Genomic DNA, 18,696 nt, shown 5'->3' with positions numbered 1-18,696 from the left:
CAATCTCTATTTGAGCACATTTAAAATTAGCGCCTGACAGACAAAGAGGGAAAAAAATTCTGGGAACGCGCGTGATTTACATAACCACCACATGAGAAGTCTGCGCTTCTAATGCATTTTTGCGCGTATAATTTATTTTATTTATGAAGTACAGGCATTAATTTTGCACTTCTATTTAACTAAATACAAGCGGATATGTGTGTGGCTCTAATAGAAGCAGCGTTTGGAACGAGAAGATTGGGTCAGCAAATGCAACACGACATTCAATTGCCTCATCTCACGTTTAATAATTTTTAATACATTTCTTACACATTCGGTTTAGCAAATGGTTAACGTACAGAAGTAAACACGGCCATGGCCACAGATGTGTTATGTTAAATTATTTTATTATTAACGACGTGTAGTACAATGTTCTATGAAGCACTTTCAATGCTGCAATGACGTGTTGTTTTTATTTTGTCTTTCATCCCCTAAATCAAAATGTATTATTACTTTCGTTAAAAAGTGTAGCTTGACAGTAGTTTTAGCAGCACATGTCTATAGTTAGCCTGCATGTTTCTTTTAACCTCTCTTGCTTCAAATTTTAAACATTCACAGCGATTAAAGTGGCCGCAAACCATCTCGCCACCATGCAAGGATCTTCGATTCTGATGGTTATTATTAATCTGCCTATGGTTAATATAATGCTGTTGAAAAATTCACCATCATGTATTTGTGATTATTTTTTCAGAATGGCTTGTTTCTTTTTGTGAATGTGCAGACTCGTGTTTACAAAGTTTAATACTATACTTTGCATCTTTTCTGCCGTGAGCAATGAAGCAGTAGCATCTGAGTGGCTTAGTTACATCTAAAATACGCTACTGGGCTCTATTATTGTTATAACCATTATGTACTTGCAGCCTCGTGTAATCTTATGACTCTGTGTTCCTTTTATTCAATTATTTTTAATTCGCCGTCATGTGGCCGAGGCTGCCATCTTCTGGCAGGAAAGTGGACTCGTGCTTTGTGTCCGAGGTTACGTAAACGCCCCAACGAATCACATGATGCGTACATAGAAACATTTTTTAACATGCTTAATTATTTCTCCTCAATTATTATCCAAAAATGTTGTGACTATGCCAAAGTTCATTGTGCAGAGAGCGCCTGTATAGTTTATTTATTAGTTCTTTGTGTTTGAACGCATACAATAATAATAACAATATTGTTTACGTTCAATGTTTACATATTTATTTTAGTTACCTTATTTACGGTTTTAAATAAAGGTTAAATTAAAAGTAATCACCGGTATGTATATAACTATACTTTTGTCTAGTATGTAGTTTAAATCATACTTTTTAAAAAAGTATACTTTATATTTTTACATTATCCAACTTTATTACATTTTATTTGACTCAAAACAAGGAAATGCTCTTTAATGAACATAGTCATGTTTCTTGTGTGTTATAGCAATGAAGAAAGGACATTTCATTTTTTTTCAATGGCATGCCTTTATTTTCTACTTTTTAGTGATTACACAAATAAACAAAAGACAATCAGTTGTGAGTAATACTTGAATTATAACATTTAGAAGCAATAAGAGACCACAGTCAAGGTTTTAAAACATTGCAAATGGATTGAAAAAAAAACACATCAAAACAATCATTTAAACTAGAAGTTATTTGCTGCCTACCAGAGGGCCATTTTCCCCTTTTGGGTCTCGTTTTAGGGGGAACAATTGTCTGGATTAACTGTTTCTATCTTGGCCTCCCCCTTCAGTTTGAAATGTAGGTTAGACCATGTCAGCACAGAGCCTTTGGTCCTTGAAGGAAACAAGAGAGGGAAAGGTAGTGAGTTGACATTTCCTGTTGGAAGGTAATCACCAAAAGTCGCATGATATGACTTGTGGTTATCACACGGATCTTACATAAAGGCGTCCGCAGTCAGGTACTGGTAGATGTTGTTCTCTGAGGGGACATCCCACATCTGCAGGTCTGTCACATGACCGTCCAGATCAGACATTGTGATCACAGGCTCACCGGCGAACACATACTGTAGATACAAACACATATGCAAGGTCAACATTTTTAAGATGGACAGACTGATGGGAGGGATAGACACACTGTACCCCTTTAGGTATCTCCGCCTTGTGTCTCTCGTCGATTTCTACGTAGAGCCTGGCGATGCCATTCATGGGGTAAACTACGAGGCAGATACTGGTCCAATTCCGGATTTGGACTCCTGGATCAGAAACCTGGTCCAAGGTGAATTCCGTTTCCCAGATGCTTGTCTTCATGGAAAAGTTACAGTGTTGGTTTGCCATGAGCTCCAAAGGGGCCTGGCTGTTCCGGCCGAGGGTGAAGATGGTGCTGGGATTGTTGCTGTCAAGGTTGTAACGCAGACAGATGGTCATACCTAATGGAGAGATGGGTGGAAGTCAATCGACGTTGATAGGTGGCTCATTCACGAATGACGGACGAATAGTGAGACGAGTCTTGATCTCACCATTTGGGTAGGTCCGATAATCACGAGGGCTGAAGTCAGGGTAGTCCAATGGGTAGAACATCGCGACTCCTTTATCGATAGAAGACAAAATCGTTATCATTTTTTTTCTAATTGGTTCGGGACAAGCAGGAGATATTTGACCAGCATTTCTAGCTCTGTTTGATGATATTAGGTGAGGACAGAATAAAAAATACTGTACAGATTGTATAGTATTTAGATGCTTTTAGAGATAAACAACTGGATTTGAAATGTAAAAAAAAAAAAAAAAAAGATGCATGTATTAAAGAGACATCTTGCTCAAAGTAACACAATAAATTAAACCATAATGGGAATACCTTGCAACACCTTTTGTTTGAAAATAAACTTCTAGGTGACACAAATGATCGAGAGCTACATTACACTCACCTTTTGAAAAATAATGGGGGTAATACGCTTCTTTTCCTTCATTCTCACGAGACAACTCGACCATTAACCCGTCTAAGTTGGAGGAATCGGCTGCACGGCGAAAAAAAAACAAAAAACACACCAGTCAACTCAACAGAAACAACCAAACAAGCTGGAATCAACTTTGAGTGAAAAAAAAAATGTACTCATATCAAGGAAGATGCTGATGCATGATAAAATTGACAAAGCTATCGCTAGTTCATTTCAGTCAACAGTAACTGCAATTCCCTTTTGCAAACCTTCCACAGCATTCAAAATGTGGCGTATGTGCACGAGTGCATATACCATTGGGTATGGCCATGCCAAAAGCTTCCATGATGACCATGGTCAACATCAAAGTGGAAGCATAAAGAATTATCTTCTTCATTTTCATCTTCAGCTCCGAGTCTCCCATTGAAGTCTTCTCTCTGAACGTGTGTGTGAGTGAGAGAGAATAACTGAGTGAGCGTCCTGCACTCTTTATATAGTATCAGCCAAGGACACGTTCACAATCTACTTGGTTAAGTTTCATTTTCACTATTTTCTCCAATTCCGATCAGAGTGTTTTTTTTTTTTTAACCAAGGCCTGCATCCACAGAAATGGAAGGATGCTTTTCATTTTTAACTGCTTTGACTTCCATCCATCAATTCATTTTCAATTGTTGGTGCCTGTCCCAGTTGTCTTTGGGCAGTAGGCAGTAGGCAGTAGGCAGGCGACACCCTGGACTGGTTGTCAGCCAATCGCAGGGCACACTGAGACCAAGAACATTTTGCCAATGTTGGGTTATGTGAGGTGTCACCACACTTGCAAATTTAACGCAAATTTAACATATTAGTCATCTGAGAAGGTAAATACCCACACTATACTTTAAGTCTAACCCTAACCCATAAAAAAAAGAAAGAAAAAAGAAAGTAGTAATGGGCAGATGAAGCCTTTGGTACTTTTAAACCTTAGCATCAAAATGGGTCATTAAAAGGTTCAGTTTATGAGGCTTCATGTTCATGAAACCCCCCCCCCCCCCCCCCCATATGAAAATATATATTGTCCGTCTTAAAGATACAAATTAAAGTTACAAAAATTAATAATTATAAATACCGTATTTCCCGAACTATAAGCCGCACCTTTATATAAGCCGCAGCAGTAAAAATTGACCCAAAAAGACGTATTTTGCCACGGATAAGCCGCACTGGACTAAAATCCGCAGGTTATAACATCAGATATTTATGCAAAAAGATGGTATATGAAAGTTTAAAAATAATAATTATAATTTACATATTTTTTAAATCGTCTACCAACTGCAACGTCCGTTAACAGCATTCTGTCACTTTTTTGATTGATTCATTTATTGAACATTGTACACACTGCACATAAATAACAATAATATAAATAACATACTATTATAAATACAATTATATATATTGTATACTGTATATCAAAGACAAACTTTGATACAACATCTTTATGCCGTCCTCACTTCAAAGCGTCGGGTTTTTCGCCAGCTAGACTGCTGGATAAAGAGGTTTAAACAAGCAGACTGTTTTTCCTTTTGCTCGACTTTATTTGAACAATGGCCATTGACCATGACCCTCTTTAGGTCGCCGTAAAACTAGAAAAATAAAATACGTAAAACTAAAAAATAAAACATGTAATCAGCTAATGATACATAGAGCTAACAAGTTGCACAACCAAAAAATACTCTTATTTCCAATGTCTTTAACGATAAACAAAACAGATGAACAGTGTCATAATTTTTAGAACTTCTGTACTTACGAACAATTCTCGTCCAAGGCAAAACAAAATAAGATCAGCAATCATCGATCATTAACGTGTCGTCTTTGCGTGCTGACTCAAAGGAGAACTGACGTCTACTGAGAAAAACAATATTTCGGAGTAACCACAAGAGGGTGCTCTAAGTCTATGTACAAATGTAGAAGAAGACAGGTGTTACGTTATTTCTGAAGGGCAGAATAATCTTATTCAATTTAAATATTTAAAAAATATATATTTTAAAACTCTTTTTGAGCACAGCCATTGAGTCACATTTTTGCAGTTATATTTCATAGGTGTTCCATAAACTGACTCCTTGAGCAGATACACACATTTGCTTGACGGTGGGGGAAAAAAAACTGGGGAAAAAAAAACAGGATAAGCCGCACTGGACTATAAATCGCAGGGCTCAAATCACGAGGAAAAAGTCGCGGCTTATAGTCCGAAATACGGTATATATATATAAAAAAAAAAACATCCATTATTTATTAAATTAATATGCTCAATATGATGTAATAATATAGAAAAGAAGGGGGAAGACTGGATACGTTTTTTATACTCCATGTTACACCTTTTGAACATGTAAATTGTGTTCAAATGTGATATGTAGTCATGATCCATTCCTTCGTTAATCGTTTGTTTTGATTTTATACATGCATTTCCGTTTGTGTTTATATATATTCACTAAAATTAAATTAGAAACAATTCCAGTTAATGCTGTGGTGTGAAATTGACTGCTTTCTATTCAACTAGAGTTTCTTCCTGTGTTAGCTTGGATATATGAAACTCTGCTCTACTTAAAATGGATTGGATTGTCTTGTGTTTATTATTTTATTTTCACTAATACAATTTTGCCGGTGTATAAATCTAAGCGAACTCGTATTTGTTTAATGCAGTTGCATGAGGATAAAAAATACTAAGTTGTTGTCTTTTAGTGGCGTTTTCAAGAAAGTATAAATACTGTGAAAAAATAATCTCAGTGAGCACAGTAAGAAAGTATTTGTCCTTGGTTGCCTCACAAGAAGTGATACAATATAGAAGAAGTCATGTCCAATGTTCCACAAGTTGCTACATGGTTGACAATATCTCTCAGTAGTTTAAAGTGAAAGGTCAGTGTTTTGCCTATTCAGTACACCAAAAATAATTAGTACTGTAGGACAAAACAATGTTACCAAGATTGAAAAGGAGAGCGTAAATACAAATATGTTAAAAACGCTGTTGTGTTTTGTTACATTGGAACAAATGCCTTTGAGGCCAAATGCAATTCGTTTCAGCACCGCTAACGGCCTTGAGGATGATGCCGACAAACCTGCGGAACAACAGAATCGGTGTTGATGTTCACAATGCCAACTGCTAAAAGACTTCATTGAAAAACGTAACAGGCCTGGTGGTCAAACTTAAGTCTTGACTTGTTTGTAGTGAAGTGAGGAGTTCCAATATGGAACAGAGTTGTATCATATTTCAGCAAAAAATACTGGTGTCATAGGAAATCGATATCAAGTACGATTGGGTTGGTAAAATATTACGATATTTTAAATCCTGCTGTCAAGCAACACTCTCCCACTACAGGAATATTACATTTTGATTTAAGGGGAAGAAAAAAGTCAGGCCATGACTGCATCGAAAGCGTTTTACAGAACACTGTACTACACGACAGTAACAATAATATAATTTTCAAATTGAATTGATCTTGACACATCGGCGGCCACGGCTGTGTTTACTACTGAACGATAGCGATTTGCTAAACCGATGGTATTGATTATTAAACAGAGAGAACAGATAATTCATGGAACAGATTCATTGAACAGATTAGTAAATTGATGGTACTGTATATATATATATATATATATGAGAAACTGACTAAACTGAGGGTAAAGATGAGTAAACTGAGGGTATAAAGTAAATAGGTAAATTGATGGAACGAATTATTATACCGAGGGTTCAGATAAGCAAAGTGAGGGAACATTTGAGGACACTAAGGGTGGAGATTCCTAAACTGAGGGAACAGATATAATCATATTATGATAGGAATATATTTTATTTCATACCCTAGAATCAAACAGGCTCAATTGTTCCCCAATATAATTTTAGCGAAGAACATATTTTACGAAACACCAAAAACGCCCTTGTCCGATCTTATTCACCAAGTGTCAAACTATGCCATCTAGTGGAAGAACAATGAATTGTTTTCATGTCCCAGGAAAGCGCTCTCATAAAAGATGAAACAACAACTCATCGGGAATCGTTGCGATGTATTTTTAAGAATCTAAAAGCAGCATTAACTCATTTGAATCAACTTATTTCGTTAATCTATTTATAGTGTTTATTTATGAGAATGAGATTGCCAAAAGTACGCGGATTGCAGAAGTTCCATGACAACGACATCTTGTGGTTTCCCATCTTGGTGAAATATTGACTAATATTACCATAGGCAATAAACGTGTGTGAGTAACAGATAACATGACAGTTATCTGGCCTCTCCCATGCAAAGTTGAACACAGACACATTAGTGCGTTGGCTGCCTTTCAACATGTCTGCAGAAAAGTTGCTGCTGTGCTGCCTGCTTCTTCAAGGGACCCTTGCACTGTCCGGTGAGTAAACATATGAATCAAAATGTAAGAAAATATCGAATACGAAGAAAATATACCAAATACTGTAAAGATTTTCTCCAAATGTATTATTAAGATTATGAATAACAGGATGATTATTCTTTTGATCAACATTTATATATATTAGGGAATTTTTGGCACATCACCGATCTGCACTGGGACCCGACCTACGACCAGGACAAGGACCCCAAAAAGGTGTGCGAGTCGAGCGGACTAAGACCGGCGGAGCGGGCGGGCCCGTTCGGCCACCATGCCTGCGACTCCCCCTGGAACCTCATCAACTCTTCCATTTTTGCCATGAAAGATATTCTCCCAGATCCAGACTTCATTGTGTGGACAGGGTAGGTCGTCCGTGACGATGTGGCTTGGTAATTCACTCGTTTATTTATTCGCTTAACTTGAAAACTGTTAAAAGTGTAAAATAGTGGAAGGAATACTCATCATGAGCAAAGTTAGCGGTTAGCATGAAGCTAAGGTCTATTAACTAATGTATATATTTAATTTGTCTTTGGCACAGGTTTGCTGGTTTTTATTTTTGTAGTTAGGTTTTTCTTTAGTGTTTTAGTTGTGTTTTCTTTTAATAGTAAATGAGTAATAAATGAAAACTACAACAAAGAACGTAAAAAAACAAAACAAATGGATAGTATGGACAAAGTTGGCATTTAGCATGTAGCAAATGTCTGCTGCACTAGGTTTTAATATTTTATTTGAACTTTTTTTATTTTCACTGTGTGGACTGAGTAAAGCCATCTGTGAGAATGTAGCTTAATGAACTGTGATTCACATTTATTTATTTATTTATTTCACTTGAAAGACCGTTAAAAGTCTAAAGTGGTGTCAGGAAACATGACAAAAGTTAGCATATTGCATGTAGCAAATATCCACTGAAAAAGGATCTAACGTTTCATTTTGACATTTTGTATTTTTGATGTAATTACTTTTGATTAGTATTTAAAGCAGGTTTGCTAATTTTGACTAGTTTTTCTCTTTTTATAGTATTTTACTCTTGCTAGAACAATTCCATCGGGGTGGCAAGGGCTGACACAACATATCTGTGACAAGTTTCCAAGCGTGAATCCATCAATCTTTATCATGCCATCCATATAGAAATAGATTTAAAAAAAAAATCAAGTTTGCATTCATATCAATTATACAATTAGTCTTGAAATGTGTGGTCAACTCGTTCACTGCCATTGACGGTTATAGACGTCAAAGATCCATTTTGTTTTTAACCAAGGCCTGCATATTTTGCTTTGTGTGTGTTTATCAAAAGCTTCTTTTTATTTTTTTTGGAATATCTGTAAGTTGCGATACAAATCAAGTTGTCTTTACCTGTGTTTTATCTCACGATAGGGACGATACGCCGCATGTTCCCGATCCCAATCTGAGCGAAGGAGCCGTTCTCCGCATAATCGGAAACCTCACAGAGATCATCACTACTACTTTTCCGAGTACGTATGGGGAAGTTTACAGTGTGTGTTTAACGTGTGCTCATAAATGTTTTGTGTATTTTTCACTCGTGGAGAAACCAAAGTGTACTCTGCCCTGGGTAACCATGACTACCACCCCAAGAGCCAGCTTCCCGGTGGCCCCAGCAACATGTACAACCAAACAGCCAAAATGTGGAAGCACTGGTTGGAGCCGGCGTCACAGGAAACTTTCACCAAAGGTCTTCTTTCTTCTAACAATCGGGACAATTTTACACGAATAGGACACAAACAGCTAATTTTGAGATTTTTGACTTGACATAACCAGCTTTTACGTTTTAAATAAAAAAAAAAAAAGCTTTACAAAATTAAGCAATGCTATGTGGCTCCACTAGTCTAAACGCACTATTTTGATTAATATTATTTATTAATCCACCCATTTTTTTTCTCCCCATCACAGAGGGTGGCCATTTTGCCTTTTGGTGTCAGCTAAAAAAAAAATCACAGATGAGGTAACCAATCACGGTTCAGCTTGCAAATGGCATGTGGGCTAACTCAGAAAAAATGTGACTCCTGATTGGTTGTTACCAGAGCATTTGTGACGTCATTGTGAGTCGACAATAAGTGGAAAAATGGCCACTCACTGAGACTGGATAAACATGGGTGGATTTTTCTGGTTAATTCATTTTCCACAAACGCAATATTAGTCAGAATGCCATGTTTGGACATTTTTTTTATGAGATTATATTTTCTTTATTTAGAGTCATACGCTGTGATGAAAAATTCGTAATTTTATGCAGTATGGAATAGCATGAGAACAAAGTTGTATTATTTTAGAAAAAAGTCATAACTTTATCAAAATAATCTCTGCAATAGTAAAAGGTTGTACTAGAAATATTTTTATGGTAGTACTAGTAAAATCGAAAAAAAATCTGAATTCCGTGACCTTAAATAAGCAGTTCCTCTTTTAGTAAAGGTCTCATTATAATGAGAATTATGGTGTTATTTCAGAAAAAGTAATACTAATAATAATTGTTATTTTTTGTGTTAGAATTTTGAAGTAGTATTTTATTTCTAAATGTTTTATTAATAATAAAAGTACATTCTTTGGGAATGAGAATATCACGTGCATAGCATTCTCATTGCATGAAAGTAGTCTTTAAAAAGTGTATTTTTTTTAAAGGTCAGAATGTTATGAGAATGAAGTTGTATTTTTTGTCATATTAGACCTATTGTTATGAAAATTACATTGTAAGAAATTGTCAATTTGAGAATATTTTTTAGAAAGGAAAACAAATTATGAAAATCAATTTTTATAATTTAAAAAAAAAACACTTCCTGAGAAAAATTGTTTTTTCCCCCAAATCAAATTTGCGTGCGTAAAGTATTGCACGAAATGTTTTCGTTCGATAAAGTCCTAAAATTACGACTTGCACATCGTCATGACAACGTTCCAAACGCTGCGGATCTCTTATCACTGCAGGTGGATACTACACAGAAAGACTTTTGAATCAAAGCGGTTTTCGGATGTTGGTGCTCAACACGAATCTCTACTACGACCGCAACCTGCTGACCGAGAAGGACGAGGATCCCGCCGGCCAGTTCGGCTGGGCCGATGGCGTCCTCACACAGGCGGCCGGAAACAACGAGAAGGCAAAGACTAAGCACACCCTATCCCGATTACCAATGTGTCCAAACTACGGCTCGGGGGCCTTTTGTGGCCCACTGTGCACATTTAGCGGCCCGCGCATTTGATAAACTTACATTTTGACATGCCCGCAATGCTATCTAAAAAGTTAGAAGTGTGGAGAGAAATATTTCATTTTGCCTCATCATCTTTACCAGAAAGCCTTGACATATCAGTTTTTTTTAAATAACTACATTTTTATGGACAATATGTAATTTCTTGCTTGATTTATTGATTTCCGCAGTGATTGATTAGTCAAAGTAAAAAACTATAAATAATGTGCGCATCCCTCTTAAGAAAAAAATTGACACCTGTTATATGGAGTGAATATAAAAAGTCTACACACCCCTGTTAAAATGCAAGATTTTGAAAGAATTCCTTCCTAACAAATTAAAATCTTCAGGGCAACTACAAAAAATATTGAGATGATGTAGTTTCATAAATGTGCGCACCCTCTTAAAATAGGAGCATTAACAAATAAACTCATTTCATATGTCAGTGGCTCTCATGAGGAGGCTTTCACAGATTGTATTTCTTTGTAGCAGAACCGGAACAAATGCTGCAAACGCTGAACGGTATTTGAAAATGTTCATAATTTTCTCCACCTTGACAGAATTATGAAGAGTTGCAAATACACGTCAATGTTCGGCGAAAACCTTTAACTCATTCTTTGCAAATAGATTTTTGACATATAGCTGCTCAGTGAATATTGATCTTTGGTCAATAGCCGCCACTGGCAGTGAATGGGCTAATTTATTTTTCCAGAAAAAAACATATCAGAAAAAGACTAATAGAATATCTTAACGTTATTTGAAGTTAATTAGACTTATAAGCTTTGGCAAGTGTATGCTGACTCTCATTTAAGCCTTGTGCACACACTTTGCAAATTATACACGTTGCATTTTTTTTCCTCCTAATTTTGTAAACACTTTTAAAGGTGTTATAATTCAAGTTATTCATGAATATTTTTTTTTGCTTCAATCACTCAAATTGTTCAGTGGCATCAGTTCTATCCATACAGGTGAAATGAGGTGAAATACAAGTCAACAAAAATTTTTTGTGTTTGCTGACATAGTTTGACCGTTGCTCAACGGAATGTTGCAAAAATCGCAGGAAAGTCAATGTCATAAATCCTATTAATATGCATCTCAAAAATTGTAATTATAATTGTTTTATATGGTCCAAAAATTGGACAATGATTATTTTTGTGCATAAAATCTCGCACGTCCAGCTGCAATCACATAGAAATGTCAGAAACATTGCGTTTTGAAATTTTACATGTTTTAATCATCTGCTGGAAATTTGAGCTCCCTAGTGGATTTTTTTTCCCATTGATCCTTTTATTACATCATCAAAAAAAAAAAAAATCAAAGACATTTCCATAATTTGTTCCATAAGTTGGAATGTTATTCTGAAGTGTGCATGTGTGAGGTGTGCACAATTTTGCAACCACAATATCTCAGACTGAAAACAGAGTATTTCAAACATCACACAAACCTGGCATTTGAAGAGGGGTGTGTAGACTTTTTATATCCAATGCTGCGGTAAATCCGATATTCATACCTTCGCTTGGCTTCATGCAGGTGTACATCATCGGCCACGTCCCCCCAGGAATGTTTGAGAAGAAGAGGAGCAAGCCTTGGTACAGGCCCCAATTCAACAAGCGCTACCTGGAGCTGATCCAGAAGCACCACGCCGTCATCAAGGGACAGTTCTTTGGACACCACCACACCGACGCCTTCCGCATGTTCTACGATAACAAAGGTAACTTAGATCGGATTAGTGATTAGCTTCTACCGCTTTGAGGTCCTTTCTGGTCAATGTGTGGTATCGGCGGTGTCTAAGAACACTCGATACTTCAAAAATAAGACCGGTTTTGGTACCCGGTAGCCAGATGCATTCTAGTTGGCAGCAGAGGGGATTTTAGTGAAAAATAAATCAATAAGTCAGTCTTATTGGAAGTGTACCTAATGTTATGTCCTCATTCCTGCAGACTTTCCCATCAGCACCATGTTTCTCAGCCCGGGGGTGACACCGTGGGAAACCACGCTACCCGGAGTGAAGAACGGCGCCAACAATCCTGGCATCCGCATCTTTGAATACGACAAGGAAACACTTGTGGTTCAAGTATGACACAATATTTAGGGATACAAAACTGTAAGCGGTATAAGTTTCATATTTTGTGTGCCATTATAAAACATTTTGATACTTGCCGTCAACTGAAGATAATATCACAGATGCTCAAGGATCAGGCAACAGCCAATCATGTCTCGCTGCTTTTTTTTTGTTTGGTCATGTGACAAGTGAAACAAGAAAGCTGAGCCATGATTGGTTGTTATCTCAGTACATGTGATGTCATTTTTAGTTGACAGTAAGTGGAAAAATGTGTTACATTTGCGTGTATATATATATATATATATATATATATATATATATATATATATATATATATATATATATATATATATATATATATTACATACACACAAAACAGTATACATATACAGTACATATTGCATATTTACATCACTGCTTTTAGTGCAATGCTCAAATAAATATGCCACTGAAGGTGGACTGTATTTGTCTTTAAGGACGTGGTGACGTACTACCTGAACCTGACGCGCGCCAACAAGGGCCGGGACCGCTGGGAGAAGGAGTACCGTCTGACGGAGAGCTTCCAAGTGAGGGACGCCTCGCCGGGCTCCATGCAGAGGGTCCTGGAGGGCATGTCGGCCGACGCCTGCCGCCTGCAGCAGTACTACCGCTTCAACTCAGTCAACTTTGACCTGAGCGAGTGCGACCGAGACTGCCGCGTGGATCACGTGTGCGCCACGCGGGAGGTCGACTACGACCGGTACAAGCGCTGCCTGGCCGTGGAGTCGGCGGCGGGAAGCCTCGGGGGAGCCCCGGTTAGCGTCATCTGCGCGGTTGCTAGCATCTTGTTTGTTTTTGCTAAACAGTAGTTAGCTGGCACACTCAAATGACAGCCATCTTGCCTCTTGTTGTCCACTGAAAATGACATCACAGTTGCCCAGCGCTCACTTAACAACCAATCATGGCACACCTTGCAAAGGTCACATGACCTAAGCAGATCTGTCAAAATGAATGTATGAATGAATCGATGGGATTGGTTGTTTCCTGAGCCATGAGCAACTGTGATGGCAAAAATGATGCATTACAAAATAACAAAACAGACTCAAAATGTTATTGAGGTACTATATTTGTCTAAAACTGTGCAATATTGCCCCCCCCCAAAAAAAAATATATGTCTTTTTTTTTTTTTAAATCTTTTTCAGTCATTATGACTAAATACGACTTCTATTTTTTTAATAATTCAAGTTTTAATGTAAATTTTACCAGATACAAAGTTATTAAAATACGTACAAAAAGACAATTATGATTTTAATTGCATTAATAAATCCAAATATTTAAAGAATAAATCTGGGTAAAATGTTCAAACAACAATATTATATACTAATTTGAAATAACAAATTGTTAGCAGCTATTGCCATATCTTGAAAACATCCTATCCCAGCATTCTTTCATCATGCAAGACCTCAATTAGGATTTAGCTAATTTTATAATTAATTAATTGAATTCATTTGATTTATTACCCAGCTGTATGTCAGTCCTATATTCACATAAATATTGAGTGTAATCATTAAATCTAATCTACCATGTTTGCCATCTAGTGAGGAATGTTGATATTACAACTTAAAACTTTGTTCAGCACCTTATTACCTAAAATATTTAGATTTTTGTCCAGTATTTTATTTTAGAGTATTTAACTTTTTAAGTGGATTTTCTTCCCCTTTTCCCATTGTGAACTGAATTAATTTTTGTCAGCATTTTTTGAAGATTTTTTTTTTTGTGGTTCAAAAAAAAAATAGTACAACAATCAAGGAGCCCCTTAGAGTATGACTAGCGGTCAACAGTTTCCCACTCCTATTTAGTGTGTTTTTTTTTTTTTTTTGGAGATAAGTGTTTCTTTTTGGCACTTTCGTGATATTGTGATATTCTCAAATATATTTAAAAACATTGTAGAAATGACATTGTAGCTGACTTTGATTTGATGTTTTTTTCAGTTATCACAGCTTTTTTTTTTAATTACTCCCGTGAAAAATACACAACCGGTGGGGGGAAAAAAGTATACATTTGTCTTGGTCTCCCCTTTGTTTTATAACAACAACAAAAAAATGATATCTTTGTCTGTTTGGTTTCCTTTAAATACACGCTGCAGCTTGATAATGACAAAATGTTTGCTTTTTAATGTCATCTTAATAACCTGCCAAGTAGATATGATGATTCACTCACATTGTAAACATAATCAATGTTATCAAACCCTTTGGCTTCATATCACCTGCATGGCTTTCATATTATGCAACATAATATTTAAATACTCATTTCTAGTAAATATATCTCTAGATTGCTACTTAATAAAGTCAACATATAAACTTAATCACTCAATGTCCTGATGTTGATTGCATTGGCAAGGAATGCAATACGGGATTAAAAAAAATAATAATAATGTCGCAGTTCTTATCTCTTTATGAAGACCTAATGGCTCATTTATACTGCTGGGAACTATAAACAGTGAACTTTAAACCTGCTGCTTTGACATTTAAAGAGGTGCCTTCACGTGACGAGGATCTGCTTGGCTGAGGTGAAAGGTCGCATGGCGTCGTCCAGCGCTTGGCGGTAGTCGGCAAGAGCCACCTCGGCACAGGCGGGAGCGCTTAGCTTTTCCTGCCGGATGAGGGAGCACAGCTCATCCAGCATAGCTCTGAACTCCTCTGGAAAATCCCCCAAAATGTATTTCAATATCATCTTTCTGGTAGATTTTTTATGCCAGTAAAATAAAAGTCCTCATACAGTCAAAATGGCAACTTTTACAGGAAGTCCAAAAAAATGCTAGCTTGTTTGGAATTGCCGTGCGCCGCGTAATAAAACTTGTACTGTTATGCTACGCTCATATAAAACTAAAGAATTAATTACTTAAAATCATAATCACTATTGTTTATCGTGTCAAATGTACACAGGCACATGCGCCACCTCACCGTTTGAATTTTGTCTCTTCCACTGCGTCACCCAGAAGCCGCACACTTTCACATCCTTGAAAATCAGAGCACTCTGGGGAAGCAGGTAGTCAGAATTATGACAAGAAAAAAAAAACAGCTATTTGAGTTAACTTTGGGAAGTGACGACGACGGGGCGTACCACAGGGACAGTCACAGGTTGTTTGGACATCCCCCCGTAGGTCACCATGGACCCCCCGACCCTGCAAGAAACACCTTTGCGTTGTTATTACGCAACTTCCTTTCTCCGGTCTGGCGAGATTGCGCAACATGCTCACCGGAGATGACGCAGCAGCTCGGTGGCACTCTTTCCTCCGACTGCATTCAAGGCCAGTTTGGGCTTTGGACATGTCTGAAAAAGTGAGAAGATACATCGTTTACTTTACATACTCTTGCTAAGCGTATTAATACAATGAATGGTGATCAATAAAATTAATGGATGCGCCATTTTGATAGGACGCGCCTTGAAGAGTTCCTTCATCTCGGGCCGCCTCAGCACGTCCTCCTTGATCACGTAACTTGCTCCCAGGGCCTTCAGCCTGTCACTGAGCTGAGTGAACTCTGGTCTTTGGAAGAAGTGAACAGGTGTCAAAAATGCGCTCTATATATATATATATATATATATATATATATATATATATATATATATATATATATATATATATATATATATATATTATTTATTGAATAGATTTTAATTAAAAAGTAATATTTTTTGTTAGTCATAATTTTAAACAAGATCTAAATAATCACTTTTTGTTAACAACAGCCAAAATAATACGGGCGTACCTGTCTCGAAGCACATTGATGGTGTTTATCCCTCTCGCTGCTGCAATCTGAATGACCGCCTGCCCCACGCCACTGTTGGCGGCGTTTTGGATCACCGAATCGCCTGCAGAGTCAACCAGTGTTAAGTACCTTATGATTTATTGATTTATTTATTTTTTAGTCTAGTTACCTTCAATCAGCGCTATTTTTGATAGAAAAGAATGGAAACGAGTGCTGTGCTACCATGTTTGATTAAATAAACTTTGGAGTTCTGTTTATACTGGTATCTCATGGCATATTTTATTCAGAACGTCCAGAAAATAAATTATGTCACATATTTGTGACTTGTCTGACAGAAAATCATATCACCGACACAGAAAATTCACATAAAAATTCACCAAATATAGACGTTTACATATTTGCGAAAGAAGTCCTGATATACTTCAATTTGCACCTATTGCTTGATGTTCCAAGTATTTTGCCCTTAATTTGAAAAGAAAAAAGTAACGCTTTTACGACCGCATTAAAATACACAACATTTGATTTGCTAATTATACAAAGAGCATTATATTAGATTTGCTAATACCTGATTTAAAAAAAAAAAAACTTTTAAAATCTGACATACCCCTAAGTGCCTTCAATGTACCCTATTCTGTGTGCGTTCTACCTGGCTTGAGGTGTTCAAAGTCAGCCAGCATCCTGAAAGCAGTACAGGGGTTCACCCCGAGTGTGGCAGCTGCCAATACGGGAATGTCACTGGGCACCGAGATCACGTCGTCTTCATTCAACACGGCTGCCGTCCTCCATGTCCCTGTGGACACAAACGCTACATGCTAGTTTATCCTACTGCGCACAAGTCAGTTCCCACAAGACATTGTTTACCCAAACCGGCATCTCTCGGAATGACCCAGTCCCCAGTCTGGAGAGATGTGACCTGGCCGCCCACTTCCACCACCTGGGCTACACCCTCATTGCCACCAACGGCCGGTAGGTCGGGTAGGATGGCATATGTCCCTGGAAAAAAACAACATATTTTGAATTCATTGACCAAAAAAAAAAGTAAGAAACTTTTTGTAAAAGTCAAACTATAATGAACATTTTTAAACTGTCAAAACGGAGCATAAAAGTAAGGACTGGCTGCAAAGCAGTTTTTAGGTGTGGCTCAACATTTGGGTGGAGCCAAATGTTTAACTCCACCCACTAAACATTTAACTTTACCCACACCAACTCCTAACGCCTTCTATTTCTTTTGTCTTTTTCTTTTGGTTAAAAATTTCCTGTGCGCGGTTCCTGTGACATCACTTATATTTCTTTAACACTATATTGAACATAAAACACGGCTAATTATCGGAAGAAATGCGCTCTCTACTGGGGACAGGTGGTAAAGCACATGTCACTAATTTCTATATGGACATTTTTTGACCACAACCTTTGAACCCAATGGTCTACATGCTTAGAACTAAGCCGAACACCTTTTTTTAAGGGCCGCTGAACACGCTGGTGCTGTCTACGGCCCTCTATTCACCCACAATGAATGTCGAAACGGCCATCTTGGGGAGTGGGGTAAAACATTTGACTCCACCCACACGCTTTGCAGCCAAGGCAAGCTAGTGTCTATGCCAAAACTATGTCTCTAAATAAAAAATATTGCTTCAGCGCCATCTGGTGGCATCTTGATGTCAAAAAACTTTGTTGAACTGAGGAGAGGAACTTAATTAAGACAGAGTGTTCAGATTGATTCTTTAATTACTAAAATTATTGTTACCTTGGATCATGTTGATGTCAGAAGGGTTGATGGGAGCGGCCAGGATTTTAACCAGAACATCTTTTGGACCTACCGGGGGAAGATCCACATTCTCCAACCTGACAGGCAAAAAGTCCCCACATTCCACTGTAACCAAATTTCAACTTACCAAAGCATTGCTCTGAAAATGTGCTGTATTTTCTCAATTACTCTGTGATTCTTAAATTGTAGTACGAATTAATAAAATAATTAATAAAAACACATCACCAATTCAGTTGCATTTAGCATTTAACTACATTACATTTTTGTTGAATAGTTAAACTTGTATTTTGTTGATGGAATTTCTATGCAAATTACCCCAAAAGTCCTCCGCCATTAAATATCTTAACATGTCTAAACAGTGATTAATATTATTGAAAAAAATACTTGTGAAAGTCTTACTGTATGACATGGGAAGGATCTCCGTGGTTTGTGTACACCAGCGCTTTACAGCTGCTCAGGTGGCGGCGAATGCCGCTAGCCTGCGCTTCTCCTCGGCAACGTTGCAAAAGAGCAGCGACCAACAAGCTTCTTCGACAAACTAACATGTTTGTAAAACAAACGGTGCCAAGTTGTGGCCACATTGGGACGGAAAGCAGACAGAATTGGGGACAATGTAGCGACTCGTTTAGCTCACCTCACGGAACGGCCATGTTGAACTGGCGTGATTAAGAA

General features: G+C 37.4%; 3 protein-coding genes across 5 annotated transcripts; 1 reads left to right on the top strand and 2 right to left on the bottom strand.

Annotated features, from left to right (window-relative positions):
- Positions 1–93: 93 nt before the first annotated feature.
- On the top strand, positions 94–14,854 carry smpdl3b (sphingomyelin phosphodiesterase acid like 3B). Of its 2 annotated transcripts, none has more exons than XM_088410510.1 (9): positions 94–241; positions 7,213–7,263; positions 7,409–7,622; positions 8,635–8,732; positions 8,807–8,950; positions 10,192–10,361; positions 11,979–12,159; positions 12,389–12,522; positions 12,987–14,854. In XM_088410510.1, exons 1-9 carry the CDS (start codon positions 196–198, stop codon positions 13,356–13,358), a joined length of 1,410 nt encoding a protein of 469 aa, XP_088266636.1. In that variant the 5' UTR covers positions 94–195; the 3' UTR covers positions 13,359–14,854. The 2 variants fall into 2 exon arrangements, with proteins under 2 accessions (XP_088266636.1, XP_088266637.1); XM_088410511.1 differs by having other exon boundaries at positions 105–241; positions 7,164–7,263.
- LOC148426260 (uncharacterized) lies at positions 1,462–4,708 on the bottom strand. The gene is made up of 7 exons (XM_088410514.1): positions 4,676–4,708; positions 3,211–3,332; positions 2,887–2,976; positions 2,482–2,550; positions 2,105–2,391; positions 1,904–2,028; positions 1,462–1,798 (listed from the first exon to the last, which is right to left on the bottom strand). Exons 2-7 carry the CDS (start codon positions 3,317–3,319, stop codon positions 1,702–1,704), a joined length of 777 nt encoding a protein of 258 aa, XP_088266640.1. The 5' UTR covers positions 3,320–3,332; positions 4,676–4,708; the 3' UTR covers positions 1,462–1,701.
- Positions 14,641–18,696, bottom strand: mecr (mitochondrial trans-2-enoyl-CoA reductase). Of its 2 annotated transcripts, XM_088410513.1 has the most exons (11): positions 18,659–18,696; positions 18,424–18,562; positions 18,004–18,072; positions 17,121–17,252; positions 16,906–17,049; positions 16,260–16,362; positions 15,934–16,036; positions 15,749–15,822; positions 15,613–15,673; positions 15,453–15,525; positions 14,641–15,188 (listed from the first exon to the last, which is right to left on the bottom strand). In XM_088410513.1, the coding sequence occupies exons 2-11, from the start codon at positions 18,431–18,433 to the stop codon at positions 15,031–15,033; spliced, it is 927 nt and encodes a 308-aa protein (XP_088266639.1). In that variant the 5' UTR covers positions 18,434–18,562; positions 18,659–18,696; the 3' UTR covers positions 14,641–15,030. The 2 variants fall into 2 exon arrangements, with proteins under 2 accessions (XP_088266639.1, XP_088266638.1); XM_088410512.1 differs by having other exon boundaries at positions 18,004–18,101; positions 18,424–18,680.

This window comes from Hippichthys cyanospilos, chromosome 3 (genome assembly GCF_059441005.1).
Source record: "Hippichthys cyanospilos isolate Australia breed blue-spotted pipefish chromosome 3, RoL_Hcya_1.0, whole genome shotgun sequence".
NCBI classification, from domain to species: domain Eukaryota; kingdom Metazoa; phylum Chordata; class Actinopteri; order Syngnathiformes; family Syngnathidae; genus Hippichthys; species Hippichthys cyanospilos.
Note: the sequence above shows the minus strand (reverse complement) of the source record. Positions and strands in the feature narration are given on the sequence as shown.